General features: G+C 54.6%; 7 protein-coding genes across 7 annotated transcripts; 5 read left to right on the top strand and 2 right to left on the bottom strand.

Moving 5' to 3' along the window:
• Nucleotides 1–172: 172 nt before the first annotated feature.
• On the top strand, nucleotides 173–1,761 carry ASPVEDRAFT_50334 (ribosome biosynthesis protein RRB1; the record flags this gene model as incomplete). The annotated part of the gene is made up of 3 exons (XM_040814289.1): nucleotides 173–371; nucleotides 422–1,682; nucleotides 1,737–1,761. 3 exons carry the CDS (start codon nucleotides 173–175, stop codon nucleotides 1,759–1,761), a joined length of 1,485 nt encoding a protein of 494 aa, XP_040664448.1.
• Nucleotides 1,762–1,875: 114 nt separating this feature from the next.
• ASPVEDRAFT_479163 (oleate delta-12 desaturase) lies at nucleotides 1,876–3,318 on the bottom strand. The gene is made up of 2 exons (XM_040813893.1): nucleotides 3,201–3,318; nucleotides 1,876–3,145 (listed from the first exon to the last, which is right to left on the bottom strand). Exons 1-2 carry the CDS (start codon nucleotides 3,225–3,227, stop codon nucleotides 1,991–1,993), a joined length of 1,182 nt encoding a protein of 393 aa, XP_040664447.1. The 5' UTR covers nucleotides 3,228–3,318; the 3' UTR covers nucleotides 1,876–1,990.
• Nucleotides 3,319–3,975: 657 nt separating this feature from the next.
• Nucleotides 3,976–7,822, bottom strand: ASPVEDRAFT_69241 (uncharacterized protein; the record flags this gene model as incomplete). Its single annotated transcript, XM_040816017.1, has 2 exons — nucleotides 3,976–7,749; nucleotides 7,792–7,822. The coding sequence occupies 2 exons, from the start codon at nucleotides 7,820–7,822 to the stop codon at nucleotides 3,983–3,985; spliced, it is 3,798 nt and encodes a 1,265-aa protein (XP_040664446.1). The 3' UTR covers nucleotides 3,976–3,982.
• A 200-nt stretch (nucleotides 7,823–8,022) lies between these two features.
• ASPVEDRAFT_25541 (Zn(II)2Cys6 transcription factor) lies at nucleotides 8,023–9,861 on the top strand (the record flags this gene model as incomplete). Its single annotated transcript, XM_040809790.1, has 2 exons — nucleotides 8,023–8,532; nucleotides 8,578–9,861. The coding sequence occupies 2 exons, from the start codon at nucleotides 8,023–8,025 to the stop codon at nucleotides 9,859–9,861; spliced, it is 1,794 nt and encodes a 597-aa protein (XP_040664445.1).
• A 140-nt stretch (nucleotides 9,862–10,001) lies between these two features.
• ASPVEDRAFT_59969 (uncharacterized protein) lies at nucleotides 10,002–11,492 on the top strand (the record flags this gene model as incomplete). The annotated part of the gene is made up of 2 exons (XM_040815508.1): nucleotides 10,002–10,108; nucleotides 10,151–11,492. The coding sequence occupies 2 exons, from the start codon at nucleotides 10,002–10,004 to the stop codon at nucleotides 11,418–11,420; spliced, it is 1,377 nt and encodes a 458-aa protein (XP_040664444.1). The 3' UTR covers nucleotides 11,421–11,492.
• An 86-nt stretch (nucleotides 11,493–11,578) lies between these two features.
• ASPVEDRAFT_147874 (alpha/beta fold hydrolase) lies at nucleotides 11,579–12,549 on the top strand (the record flags this gene model as incomplete). Its single annotated transcript, XM_040808139.1, has 3 exons — nucleotides 11,579–11,966; nucleotides 12,022–12,243; nucleotides 12,296–12,549. The coding sequence occupies 3 exons, from the start codon at nucleotides 11,579–11,581 to the stop codon at nucleotides 12,547–12,549; spliced, it is 864 nt and encodes a 287-aa protein (XP_040664443.1).
• Nucleotides 12,550–13,341: 792 nt separating this feature from the next.
• ASPVEDRAFT_881689 (uncharacterized protein) lies at nucleotides 13,342–14,566 on the top strand. Its single transcript, XM_040818249.1, has one exon. The coding sequence runs from the start codon at nucleotides 13,566–13,568 to the stop codon at nucleotides 14,232–14,234; it is 669 nt and encodes a 222-aa protein (XP_040664442.1). The 5' UTR covers nucleotides 13,342–13,565; the 3' UTR covers nucleotides 14,235–14,566.
• Nucleotides 14,567–14,673: the final 107 nt, after the last annotated feature.

Raw genomic sequence — 14,673 nt, 5'->3', positions numbered from 1 at the left:
CCCAGTGATCGCCGCTAACCGCGATAGGCTTAGTGCGGGCCTCCGGCCGTCGACAAAAAAAAAGTTCCTGAACCCTAAAATTATTTCATCATCGCCATCTCCGTCCTCTGCCGCACGACTGGCTCGTTGCTGCGACCCGGACCACCGATTTGCGACCGATTTGCTTGAGAAAATGTCCAAGAGAACTGCTGACGCCGCCGACGAGCACGCCGCCGCCCTCAAGGCTGGCGAGCGCCCCATGGCCGATGCCCCTCCCAACGAGATGGGCGAGTTCGAAGACGAGTTCGAGGACGAGTTTGAGAGCGAGGATGAGATTCTGGAGGCTGGTGTGGATGGCCGACCGGACGCGGAGCGTGAAGCAGAGGAAAAGGGTATGATTGTCCAAAAGTCGTGTGGATTGATTGAGCTAACACAAGTGAAGCCGACTCAATGGAGGTAGACCAACAGATATTCATCCCCGGTCGGACGAAACTGCCGCCAGGAGAGGTGCTCTCGCCCGACACGTCGACTTACGATATGCTGCACACGCTCAGTACGCCGTGGCCCTGTTTATCCTTTGACATCGTCCGTGACACACTCGGTGACAACCGCAAGACGTACCCCGCGACGGTATACGCCGTCACCGGAACTCAGGCGGAGGGCGGTCGAGCGAAGGAGAATGAATTGATGGTTCTCAAGATGAGCGGACTGAGCAAGATGGAGAAGGAGAACGAGACAGACTCCGAGAGTGATTCGGACGACGACGAAGGCGGCGAGGCCATCCTGGAGTCCAAGAGCATTCCTCTCGGGTCTACGGCCAACCGCATCCGCGCCCATCAGACTCCGCAGTCCGACATCACCAAGCCCCCGCAGACTATTACGGCGACAATGCTGGAGAACGCTCAAGTGGTCATCCACGATGTCACCCCCCACCTCACCAGCTTCGATGTCCCCGGCACCATGCTCCCTCCTTCCGCCTCCAAGCCCTTGTCTACCCTCCGCATGCACAAGTCGGAAGGATACGCTCTCGATTGGTCCCCTCTCCAGCCGCTCGGAAAGCTCCTGACGGGAGACAACGACGGTCTAATCTACGTTACAACCCGTACAGAAGGAGGAGGATGGGTGACCGACACCCGCCCATTCACCGGACACGCCTCATCCGTCGAGGAACTCCAATGGTCGCCGAACGAGAAGAACGTGTTCGCATCAGCAAGCAGCGACGGAACGGTCAAGGTGTGGGATGTCCGATCGAAGTCCCGCAAACCCGCCGTAGACGTCAAGGTCTCCAACACCGACGTCAACGTAATGAGCTGGTCGAAGCAGACGTCGCACCTTCTCGCCACCGGCGCCGACGACGGACAGTGGGCTGTCTGGGATCTGCGGCACTGGAAGCCCAACCCCAGCGCTCCCTCGGCGCCTATCACGGCATCTCCGGTCGCCTCGTTCGACTTCCACAAGGACCCGGTCACAAGTATCGAATGGCACCCAACGGACGACAGTGTCGTTGCCGTCGGGTCGGCCGATAACACCGTCACCCTGTGGGATCTTGCCGTCGAGCTGGACGAGGAGGAAAGCCGCCAGGCGGGTCTAGCGGATGTTCCGCCGCAGCTGCTGTTCGTCCACTACGCCGAGTCAGTCAAGGAAGTGCACTGGCAGGCTCAAATGCCGGGGACTCTAATGGCCACCGGTGCGAACGGTTTTGGGTATGTATCTCTATTACCACGTTTAGTATGTTTGCTCGTACTAACTGCTTGCAGTGTGTTCAAGACGATCAGCGTTTAAAAAGTAATGTTTGTTAATGGCAGCTGCTCGGACTGCATCATACATCGCCGACAGCCGTATATAGACAATTAGGATTCAATGAAGATTATGACATGAGCGAACAATCAGTCCGCATCTAGCGATGGATATTAACGGCAGTCTATATCTATTCACTCTAGCAGTCTATCCAACGTACCGAAACTCTCGCAATCAATCTATCCACCATCTACATTTCCAACCCAGTTCCAATTTACTCCGCCTTAACGCCCTTCTCGCCGTCCAAAACCCAATGATAAACACCACTATCCTTCTCCGTCTCGCCGACATACTGACAAGCAGCATAAGTCTGCACCAGACTGCTCAAAAACCCACTCTCCTCTTTATGATACTGATCCCCCAGCACAGGGATAATGGCATCCGTGGCCTCCTCGGCGCGGTAAAACGGAATGCGCGAGAACAAGTGATGCACGACATGGTGGTCGATAATATGGTGAAAGAAATGCCGGCCTATGAACCCGAAATCCCGATCCACGGTCGACAGGGCGCCGCGCGTAAACGTCCACGTTGCGTCCGTGTAGTGCGCGATATCCCGGTGCGTGTGGTGCAGATACGTTATCGCTACTAACCAGTGGTGAACCCAGAGATAGGGCACGAAGTAGATCAGGACCGTCTTGAGCAAGCCCACCTGCTGGCTGAGGTACCAAACGGCGCCGCCGACAAGGAGAAGCCCAAAGTCGGATATCGCAATCAGGTGCCGCTGGTTCTCGGTCCAGAGCGAACTGGCTGGGTCGAAGTGGCTGGTGCTCTGCTGGTACCCGAACCAGCCGCTGCCCTTGCCCTGCACGGGACGGCTCTTCGTGCCGGCTGTCACATAGAAGCAGAGGTACATCTGCCAGCCGGCGAGCTGGTGGGTGATGAGGCTGAGGAAGGAGTAGATGGGGGTGTCTTCGAAGTGCTCGAGCCAGGCGGGGAGGTTACGGGGGCGGCCCTCGTAGTCCTTGTCCGTCCAGGGGACGAAGGCCGTGTCGCGCTCGGTGTTGTTTGTGTAGCGGTGGTGACGGGCGTGGGTGATTTTCCAGCTGAAGTAGGGGACCAGCAGGAGGGAGTGCAGGGCCCAGCCGATGGTGTCGTTGACGAGGGTGTAAGGGGAGAAGGCGCCGTGGCCGCACTCGTGCGCGAGGATCCAGATGCCGGTGCCGACGCAGCCCTGGGCGAAGCCGTAGGCGGTCCAGGCGAGGATGCGCAGGAGCTGCGAGGGGATCAGGTCGATTTGCAGCGCGGCGTAGAAGAGGACGCTGGCGTAGAGGAGGTCGCGGGCGACATAGGCGCAGGAGATGGTGAGGGAGCGGTCGAAGCAGTGCTTGGGGATTGCATCGCGGATTGTCTTGAGGGTGAGTTCCTGGGACTTGACCTGGGTTAGTATTAGAAGATATAGAAGGTATAGAAGGTGAAAGTAGTACCTGTTTCCCGGACATAGCTTCAGCCATTGCGATGCACAGCGACAATGCGACTTCAGAACAGAAATTGTAAATAACCAACTGAGCGCTGCAGAAGAGAAAACTCAACGTCCCAAGTCCCAACGCCCCGTCTACAAGCACAACCCTAAGCTCCCCAGCCTGCTAAGCCTGGAGCATGCTAGTGTACAAACAGCGAGCACTCCTTTCCTATGTCAGCCTAGCAGCAGGATCCAGGTCCCAGCAGTGGAGTGCACGCAGGCCCAGGGGCGGGCGTGATAGGCGCATCTGCAACGGCGCCATGGTTGAGATTGAATTTTTTGCATGGCGTTTGACAGTTCTCTGGGTCCAGTCCGAATGTGATCCTCCCCAACGGTGTGGATTTGCCCCTTTAATTCGGCTATTTTTGTCCAGGGGCCGTGGTCGCTGGTCTCCGCTGGTTTCATGACGCGGTCAGGGGTCTCACCGCAGTTTCCAAGTCCCAACCGAAGGCAGATCTGACCGGTAATATAAGTAATTAGTTGGAGTACGATGTAGACGTGTTGGAGTTGGTGATAATTGATTCCTGATGTGTCAACGCTCTGATTGGCAGCAAGGGCTAACTAAGATTAACCTAGCGTTAGGGCGTTACTTTGCGCCATTTAATTGTTTGGGTCTGTAGATCGCCTCGGACAACATGTGAACGTCTTCATTATTATTATTGCCAGCAGAAGAGTCGCAGAATGAGACTGGAGTTGTCTGACGGAGTATATTGGTATCTACCATAAGGACCTTCTGTATTGCCTACGTTATCCCCATCCACCACCCCCCGGACTGTTCACCTCCATCATCTCGCCCTCGTCCAGCTTCAACTCGGCCTTCCCCCCGACAGACACTCGATCAAACCCAGTGCGGTCCCCATTCCAGCGATACACATAGTTCTCTCCCACAGCGCCCTCCCCTCCCCCCTCCATCCCATACGGCGCAAACACCCTTCTATCACTCAAGATGCTACACCTCATCGGCACCCTGGCCTCAATAACCCTAACAGCCCCGTCCCCTCCCCTAAACCTCCCACTCCCCCCCGTCCCCTGCCTCACCGCATGTCTTTGCACAACAACAGGCGTCCTCTTCTCAACAACCTCCACATCCGTAATCTTCGTATTCGTCGAGTGACACTGCACCGCACTCTCCCCTTCCCAACTAGGTCCAGCACCACAGCCCCCTCCAACCGTTTCCCCATAGTTCCACCCAGGGGTTATCTCCCCAGTAAGAGGATCCTTCCCTCCAACCCCCCATCCAAAACTATTCGCACACCCCGAGAACGCAGCAACAGCACCAAAGGCTCGCAGAATCGTGTCGATGATGCGCTGGCTCGCGAGTGTACTTGCGCAGATCGCAACAGGCGCAGATGGGTTTAGGGCAGTTCCCTTTGGAACAATAATCTCGATAGGGGCTAGACAGCCGTCGTTCAGCGGGATGTCGCTGGCGATGAGACAGCGTGTTGTATATATCACGGCAGAATGTGTAACAGAGATCGGGCAGTTGTAGTTGGTCCACGTCTGGGGTCCTGTGCCTGTGAAATCATAGACTGCGGATCCAGTGGTCGAGTCGATTGTGATACTGACTTGGATTCTTGTGCCGTTGTCGAGGTAGTCTGCTGCCTTTAGGGTCTTGGATTTAGTTTTGGTGTCTGCTGCGATTGTTTTGAAGAAAGATCGCACGGCGGTTTCGGCATTGGATTGGATCCCGTGCATATGTGCATGCACGACAGGCAAGCTGAACTCATCGCACAGGTTCTGCAGGAGGAGAATGCCGCGCTGGTTCGAGGAGATCTGGGCTTTGATGTCGGAGATGTTATCGTGAAGTCGGCGGGTGGGACTGCATCCTGGGAATGTGCCGGCGTGGAGGAAAGCTTCGCGGACATCCGACTCGAGGAACACGCCGTTCTCGACGATCTTCATCGACTGCACGTTTAGGCCTTCTTCCCACAGTTCCTTGGAGTCGGGCATCATGGCGGAGATGCCGCGGCCGCCGATGTCGGTGTGGTGTCCGCGTGCCGCAACGTAGAAGGCCAGTTCGTGTGACGCGCTGAAGACGGGGCTGATGATTGTGAGATCCGGGAGGTGGGTGCCGCCGCAGTCCGGGTGGTTGGTGAGGAGGACGTCGCCTGGTTGGAGCTTGTCTTGCCAGAGGCGATGCTGGTATTGGATTGCGTACTGCATGCTCCCCAGGTGGATGGGGATGTGGGGGGCGTTGGCGACGAGTTTTCCGGATGGAGAGAAGATGGCGCAGGAGAAGTCGAGGCGCTCTTTGATGCTGGTCGAGATGGACGTGCGTTGCAGCGTGTTGCCCATTTGCTCGGCGATGGCCATGAACCGGTGGGCGAAGATGGACAGCTGGATGGGACTGATGGATTCAACCTGGGCTGATAATGGTTCAGGCTTGTTGGCCTGTCGCTCCAGGACCAGATGGTCAGACAGGATGTACGCCTGCCACTGGGGCTCGACGAAGATGGTTTGCGTTGCGTCGATGACGAGAGCTGGACCAGGAATGACAGATTGCGAGATGGATTCTAGATTGTAGACGGGGATATCTTGCCACGAAGACTCAACAAAGACTCTTGTATGGATCTGGGTCTCCGCCGACTTAGGGCTGGCCTTGAGCTGCGATAAAGCTTCAAAAGGAGATAATGAGGCCTCCCAGGAACTGCTCCCACCGGCACCCCGAACCTGGACTGAATCAACAATCACCGGCCTCTCCAGCGTAAAAGCGAACTCTCTTTTGTGTGTGCTGCGGAACGCCTCTGCATAGTCCTCGTCGGGTGGCTTTGCAATGACAAGATTCGTGTCTGTCCCTTGGTATCGCAGACTGAGGGACTCGTCGAAGCGAATCGACTCTGGAATTGCACCTTGACCGAGCAGGTCCTGTCTAACCTTTTCCTTCAAAGAGGCGAACCGGGAGTTGATGTTTGGGAGTACTGAGAGATCAAAGGCTCCTACGTACGGCTCAACAGCGTCCGACTTGAGCTCTGTCTTGGAGATGCCCACTGCAGAGAGGATAGAAGAGTACTTGTGAATCAGAATCCTCTTTATCCCCAGCCGCTGAGCAATAGAACAAGCATGCTGGCCACCTGCGCCTCCAAAGCTGACCAAGTTGTGCCGTTCTGGATGATATCCACGGGCTTCAGTAGCATTGCGGATTGGCCGACTCATGGTCTCATTTGCAACGTTGAGGAAACCCAGAGCAACTTCTTCTGGTGCAAGAGACTGTCCTGTCTGCGAATTGATCTCCTTTGTGATTTCACCAAACTTCTGTGCCGTTGCTTCATAGTCCAGCGGCTGGTCCGCATTAGGACCAAAGATAGACGGAAACGAGGACAGGAGGAGCCTCCCCAGGAACAAATTGGCATCAGTAACAGTCAAAGGCCCTCCCTTACGATAACAAGCCGGTCCAGGATGCGATCCTGCACTTTCAGGCCCTACAACGAACAGCCCATTCCGGGCAGCCAGGATCGAGCCTCCGCCAGCAGCAACGGTGGCAATATTCAACATGGGAATGGTGATGTTTCGACCTGCTATAGTGGTCTGGCTCAGATAGTCGTATGTCCCATCATACCGCGAGACATCGGTGCTTGTCCCGCCCATGTCGAATCCGATAACTGGTGTCCCCTCGTCGGAGTCGTAGCATGTCTGTGCGATTCCGACAACGCCACCAGCTGGACCGCTCAGGAGGGCTTCGTTGCCTCGGAATCTTGAGGCCGACCTCAGCCCTCCGTCGGAGCACATGAAATCGACTCTCTTCGGTAGAACTGAGAATCCAGCCTCGAAGTCCGAGATGTACTGCTTGACGATGGGATACAGGAATGCCTCGGAGCAGACGGAGTTGCTTCGGTCGAGGTATTTAATAACAGGGCAGATCTCAGAAGATGTCGTCACGTATCGAAAGCCGATTTGTCTTGCAATGGCAGCGGCCTGTTCTTCGTGATCGGGGAATAGATACGAATGAAGAAAGGCAATTGCAACAGACGTATATCCCTCTGCCTTGAGCTCTAGCAGGGTCTCTTGGACTGCAGCAGTATCCAACGGCTGGAGCACTCGAATAATCTCACCACTGTTCGTCCGGACAAGTCTTGGATCAGTGAGATCTCGCTTCCTGTCCAAGGGAAACGGATCCAGGTCGTAGTCTTCCACTGTAACTCTCTCGTCCACTCCAACGACCTTTTCATGCAGCGGCGTCGCCTTTCGAACCTTTAGATCGAAAAGCTTCGGTCTGGTCTGGTCGCCGATAATACAGACATCTTCGAACCCTTTCGTAGTGACGAAGGCAAACTTCTCGCCTTTTCCCTGCAGCAGGGCATTCGTCGCGATTGTCGTGCCGATCCGGCATGAAGCGATGCGCGAGCCGTCTATCTTTTCACCCTTGGGGATTGCCCGGCCCTCGATGGCCTCCAGTGCCCGGCGGATTGCCTCTGTCGGGGCATCGCGGTAGTTGGCTGGATCTTCTGATAAGAGCTTGAAGACGCGGTCTGTCTGTCCTGTCTGGACGAGGACGTCGCAGAACGTGCCACCGCGGTCTATACATGAGCCAAGCTCTACTTACAGCTGGAGAGACATACCTATAGAAATGTTTATATCAGGAAAAGACATAGCCAACAAACTATCTATTTCTTCATTTCCCGGCCATAGCACGACTTATACACTCCAAGTGGGTCACTATACACCCTCGTTAGCAGCAGATAACGCCATCGAATCACCCGATTGCGCGCATCTCCAAAACCGATAAAACGACGCCAATAGACCGCTCGCATTCGCTGCTCCACTGCCTTTTCCTCGTCTGCACCGGACTCATGCCGCCCAATTTTTCCTCAACGGATCCCGCCTTTGCGACCCATCGCTTTCGCGTGCAGAGGGCTTCGCCGGAGCCGCCGCCACTGCCACGGATTAGAGATACAGCTGCTCCAACTGCAGCTGTCACCCGCCCAGCATGCGACCGGTGCCGTCGACTGAAGAAGAAATGCAGTCGGAATCTACCAGACTGCGCGGCGTGCATCCATGCCGGGCGGAAATGCTCGTATCAGACGCTGCAGGCGCGCGTGCAGGAGTTGACGCAGTATGTCACGGAGCTTGAACAGGAGCAGGTTACTGTTCCGATTGCACGGCATGAGCCTGTTGAGCCTGGCGGTGATGCGAGTTTGAGTACCGCTGTTACGCCTGCGCGCGTGGAGATTCCTGACCCGAGTGTCCTGGTTGATGCGTTCTTCCACCATGTGTACAGGGCGTATCCGTTTATCGATGAGGAGAGGGTCAGGGGGGTGGAGGTTTCTTGCGTGCCTGATTCGCGTGACACCGACGCTATTGTAAGTCTGCCTTTGTTTTATGGAAGGTGAGGTGTTAATTGGTAGATTCTGTATATGGTCATGGCGATTGGGTATACCAGTCTGGAGCGCTCTGGCAAGGCTCCCCCCGGTATTACCGCTGCGTTTGATATCCCGTATGCCGATATCATGCAGAGGTGTATCATGGAGGAGGGGATTGACTCGATCCAGATCCTGATGCTTGTTGCTCTGTATTCCCTCTTCGATCCGACAGGTCCTTCGACTTGGTCCATTGTGGGCATTATCACGCGGCAAGCAATGGCGCAAGGTCTGACTCGACCAGGAGTCGCAGGGGAGCTATCGCCAAAAGATGTCGAGCTGCGTCGGCGGCTGTTCTGGAGTATCTTCGGACTCGACCGGATGATGGCTGCGTCGGTAGGCGTGACGCCTGGGCTGGTCGGCGACGAGATGGATATCCCATTTCCTGCCATCACAGTTGAGGAATTTGCGTCGATCAAGCGGGCTGAGCATGCCTCGATGCTGCAGGTCAGTCGGCATGTTATCGAGCTGCGCCAGCTGGAAGCAAAGATCATGGCCACCGTCCACCTGCAGCGACGAGTGGCAGTCAGTGCACTCACCCAGGCAGACCGCAGGACTATAACGGCGAGATTACGCTCGGAGATCGAGAACTGGTATAGCCATGGCTGTTTGATCTCGCGGCCGGAGTTGGATAACGTCCGGCTGCATGATACGATGGGATGGCTGAATGCGCGGTATTACCATCTCCTTCTCATTCTCTATTACCCATGCCAGTTCAACTCTGGTTCTTCAGCTCAAGGCACTGCTCGGGTTACGGCGTTGCTCGAGCTCGTCCGCAAATTCAGCCAGTATAATCGCGTCCTGCTCAGTCACCAGCAGCTACCCCTGAACCGGGTGACGCTGAGTCGACTGTTCCCGCCCTGTCTTATTCTGATATACTGCTTCTCCCACGGCAGCACAAGCAGTTTCCACGCGCGGAACGAGATCCGCGCCTTCGTCGACATCCTCGACAACTTTCCCGACTCCTGGACACACGCAAGACGCCTCGCTCGGATCCTCATCGAGCTCGATGAAGTCGTCGCCGGCCACGAGACCTACCCCCTGGAAGTAAACAGGGAGGAATTGCTTCGCTCATTGCGCCAGGAGATGGTGTCATTGCTCGGTGAAACACTCGGCAAGGCCAGCTGCTACCAGGACCTCATCGACCACGAGGAACAAGAGGGCGGCAATCTGTCGTATGCACGGGCAGCGGACGAGTCACCAAACATGTCTGCGCCGCCGTTTCTGCCCGGTGATCACGATTCGAGCACGATTGTATGCTCGTTCCTGTAGCCTGCCACATGGCTTATCGCGGCCCCACGTCCCAAAAGGGAAATTTATGTCGGAAGCCCTAATCACTGCGATCGGATTGCGCAATCGTCTCGACCGTTTATAAGAGTTAACGATGCTTTTTATTTTTGCTGAAGCACAAAATGGCCGACAAAGATGCTAAACAGCCGTCGACAGTCTCGACATCCGAACCTGTCGAGGCACGTCGCTTCTTTCGCTGGCATGAGCCCGGCACCAGCAAAGCAGACAAGTGGCTGATTTTTAAGCTGGACTGGTTCCTGCTCAGCTACAGCTGCCTGACTTTCTTTATCAAACAGCTCGACGGGAACAATGTCACAAATGCATACTCGTCCGGTATGGCAGAGGACCTCAACTTCGGCCCTGGCAACGAACTCAGCTGGATGAACACGTACTTCAACGCCGGCGTCATCATCGGCGGTCCCTTTTCCAACCTCATTCTCACCGTCGTCAGACCCCGTATCTGGCTGACTTTCTGCCTGTTCACCTGGTCCTTCTTCGTGCTCTTCTTATTCAAGTGCAACCATGCCTCTGAGTTCTACGCCCTCCGCTTCTGCATCGGACTCTTCGAGTCCGCCGCGTGGCCCGGCATTCAGTACGTCCTGGGCTGCTGGTACACCAAATCCGAGATCGCCCGCCGCAGCGGCCTCTTCGTCATGTCCGGCGTTCTCGGCCAGATGTTCTCCGGCTACCTGCAAGCAGGCCTCTACAAAGGCATGGACGGACGAGGCGGCATGCCCGCCTGGCGCTGGCTGTTCATCTTCGACTTCATACTCGCCATCCCTGTTGCTCTCTACGGGATAATATTCTACCCAGACACGCCCGAAACGACAACAGCATTCTACCTGAACGAGTGGGAGCGCGCGCGCGCCCTGGAGCGCATGCAACAAGACGGACGAGCCCCTAACCCATCCCTCAAATTCGACTGGACATTCCTTCGCCGCGTTCTGGCGTCGTGGCAGCTCTACGTCTTCTCAATCGCTTACAGTCTGTGGACACTCACCTGCGGGTCTTATGTCATGCAGTACTTTACGCTCTGGCTCAAGTCCACAGGGCGCTACTCCATCCCGCAGATAAACAACATCCCGACGTCTCTCGGCGCTGTCAATTTCGTCTTCATGCTAGGCACAGGGTACGTCGTGGACATCCTTGGCCCGCACCGCCGCGGCGCCGTGTGTTTCGCCGTCGGCTGTCTCTGGACGTTCTGCTTCGCGGTGCTAACGCACTGGGACGTGTCTGAGAAGCTAAAAATGGCTGCCTTTATTCTCACGGGTTGCTATGGGTGCTTTACGCCGCTGCTGGCCGGGTGGGTGAATTCGGTCTGTGGCGGGGACCAGCAGCTGCGGGCGTTTGTGCTGGGGTTTATGGTTTCGCTGGGGCAGGCGGTTGTGATTCCGTTCCAGCAGCTGCAGTTTCCCTCTAGCCAGGCGCCGCAGTTTAAGGAGACGCATGGCTGGCCGAGTGGGTTGGCGTTTGTGGTTGCGTTGACGCTGTTTACGGGGGTTGGGATTGATGGTGTGAGGCGGTTGAGAGAACGGAAGTAATATTTAACCTGTTTAGTATTTGGTACGTTAATTAGGGTTAAAATGGGTAATTTCTAGCGGATGTCCCCCGCCATCCACTGGCTGCTTTATTTCATAGATGGGACTATAAATACCTACGTAGCCACCCACCGGTCTCCACCATCAACTATCAGGCCAACATGACAAACTACATAACAATCAACAATGCAAGACTCGCCTATGACATCTCAGGCCCAGACGATGGTCCTTTAATAATAACCCTGCACGGCGGCCGCGGGTTCGGCGACCATAGCTCCGACTTCAGCGCATACTCAGCCTTATCCACGCACAACCGGGTCCTCTCATTCACGTATCGCGGACACGGACTCAGCTCAGCAACGAAGCCGTATACATTCCAGCAAATCGTGAACGACATCGAGGGTCTGCGGGTGCATTTCACCGGGAGAAATAAGAAAGTCGTCATAATCGGGGGCAGTTTCGGCGGGTTCCTGGCGCTGCAGTACGCGGTGACTTATCCGGATAATGTCTCGCATTTGGTGTTGAGGGGGACGGCGGCGAGTTGGCATCGTTAGTTCTCTTTAAACCATTCATATTTTTGATTGTAAGACTGATTTTTGATTAGATGAAGCGGAGGCGATTAGAACGCTGGAAACTCGGCTGCACCGCTCACCGGGGATGAGCGTTTCCATGCTCAGGGACAAGATCTTTGGATCGTTCGAGAGTAATGAGGAATTCCGCCTCGTTATGCACGCTGCTGCGCCTTTGTATGCGGAACCGGAGAATTTCGATGCGGATCGCGCGCTGAAGAGGAGTTTGGAAACGGTGTTTAATGCCGAAGCACATAGTACGTTTAGGTGTTTAAATGAGAATAGATGACTAACTTGTGTGCTTGGTAGATGATCTGTACTCTGCCTCGGAGAAGTTCTTCGACTACAGGGATCAGCTGAAGAATATCACGGCCAAGACGCTGGTCATTGTGGGAGAGAATGACTGGATCTGTCCAGCAGAGCAGTCGAGGATTATTGCAGATGGGATTCAGGGTGCAAGGCTGGTGATTGTCCCGGGGGCGAACCATAGTGTGCATTTGGAGAAGAATGACATTGTGCTGGCGGCTGTGAGGGAGCTGCTGACTAGCAGGTCCTCGCAGTAACAAGTTAACAATTGAAAGTCCAACCCCAATAACACGGGATTTCGTTTTGAAGACAGATCCAAGATGTCAATTCTTATCATTAAAAAGGGCGTCATCTCGTAGAGTTCTATGGGCGGCATAGGTCTAAAATAGCAGTAGAAGAACCAGAGATCTCGTCCGACGGGCTTTCTAAGAATCCAGTTATACAATGAGAACGCCTTCCCAGCTCTCATACCTGGATCCAAGCTGGAGAGAGAGACACTCCGCAGCCAGATTTTCCTGGAATCTCGACATTAGGTATTCATAAAATACAAAACCCTTACTCCGATTACGGGTACTTTAGTTTCTTGATCTTTCACCTCATCTTTCACCTCATCTTTCACCTCATCTTTCACCTCATCTCCCACCTCACCCCTCATCTTGCGTGTGAGCTCGCCTTTCTCTTGTCTCAACGCCTTTCCTAGTACCTCATATCTTTCATACATAAGTCAACTACCACATCTTATAGCTCGTGCGAATGAGGTATGTGTTACAAGTACGCGCCCAGAAAGCAACTACCATGACTCACTTAAAACACTTATAACAGCGACCTAGCTATATCCACATCGTCTGTTAAATCCACGGGACCACTTGTCGTCGCTGGCCACAGTTTCTCATCGCCAGACGAAATGTTTTCTCAACTCAGGACTGGCCGCCGAACTACCGAAGGCAGTCTACATGCAACATTTTCACGAAGCTCTGGGAGAGGTCAACCGTGCTGTTGAGAATTACGACTTAGTACGCGATACTTTTTTCGTGAACATGTGGTCTGTAGGCAAGGATACCCTAGGGAGTGACTTTGCCAGGATCAGAAAGAAGAATCGTCATATCTGGTCCAAAGCCAAACAGGCCGTACGAACAACGGCGAAAAATCAGAGGGCATGCAAGGCAGCAACCAAGAAGGTTCTCAGTAAATGGGAAGAAACCAAGGCAACGGGATTTTTAGCCATCAATAACTCACAAGGCTGGCGGCTGCGTGCCCGGACTATGACCAAGCAATGAACTATATAGTGCATGCGTTGGTGCGACGGCTTCAACATGTGGGACGTGGGAAGTCTCGATATCTTGATCCTGGCGTTGTAGATATCCAAATGGCCATTAACCTCTATAAGGAGGACCCGAGCCAGCCCCCTGTGGGGAACGAGGTTCTTGCCGGGCTCGGCGTTCGGAGGAATGCCATGGGCCTGCAAAGCACAGGGCCTGAAACTGTTGAGGCTCCAATTGGCGGCCCCGGCTTTGAGTGGGCAGGGACCAGACCCCAGCTCTCACTACCCCAGGCCATAATAGAGGAACTTTCAGATTTATCATCAGACAGTGAACATGAAGATACAGAACAACTTGAAGACGGCAAAACCCGTGACGAAACTACCGCCAAGCCGGCGGCCACACCTTCTACGTCCACCAGTGCAACAGTTCTGGGCGAAGACAGCACCCGCACGGCGACCTTGGAAATTGGGACCACCGCCGTGTCGGCCGAAGGACCTACAGCCTTACTCAACTCTACACCTACTACAGAAGCTAGAACCTTAGCGGATCTAGCCGCATCCTTGGGGACTGGGTCCTCTTCAGGTGCCACAACGACCCCCCAAACCCAGCCTACCCGCACACGCGGCGAAAAGCGGAGAGAAAAGGCGTATCCCAGTACTCTCTATAATAAACTAGAGTGAGAGCTATTCATAATCTGACGTTCGGCTCTGCAGCAACTGCTCAAATATCTTGAGTGTTGCATCCTTTGTTAGGACCACATCTTTTCCCCCTGGATTAACAGGCGGGCGTCCAATAAGTGATTCCAGGGGGAGGCGTATTTCGTCAGTCTCGGTTTTGACCAGCGTGAGTGGGTCTAGGTGAGACCCTGAAACTGACAGTGAACCGTTTCTTCTCCAAATATCAAGAGTTGTAGTCTGCTTGGCGCGCGGATGGGAGTTTCTAGTTGTCATATTGCGTTGTTTAGGAAGTAGTGACCAAATAGAGATTGTTAATGGATTCTCGTCTGTCTCCGCTTGCAGATACTTGAAGCAGACAGTAATAACTGTTTGGATTTGGGAATTGGAAGTCTCTAGCCATCGATGGGCATCGATAGCTAAACGTGCCGAGACTCTGAGGTCC

Source organism: Aspergillus versicolor, assembly GCF_001890125.1.
Source record: "Aspergillus versicolor CBS 583.65 unplaced genomic scaffold ASPVEscaffold_2, whole genome shotgun sequence".
Classification (NCBI taxonomy): domain Eukaryota; kingdom Fungi; phylum Ascomycota; class Eurotiomycetes; order Eurotiales; family Aspergillaceae; genus Aspergillus; species Aspergillus versicolor.
This window is presented reverse-complemented; position numbering and strand designations above follow the sequence as displayed.

Bases quoted from the DNA above. Each gene is read 5' to 3' on its own strand.
- ASPVEDRAFT_479163 (XM_040813893.1), bottom strand. From the start codon at position 3,227: ATGGCTGAAGCTATGTCCGGGAAACAG. The intron at 3,146-3,200 runs GTACTACTTTCA...ACCCAGGTCAAG, and splicing joins AAGCTATGTCCGGGAAACAG to TCCCAGGAACTCACCCTCAA.
- ASPVEDRAFT_881689 (XM_040818249.1), top strand. From the start codon at position 13,566: ATGAACTATATAGTGCATGCGTTGGTGCGACGGCTTCAACATGTGGGA.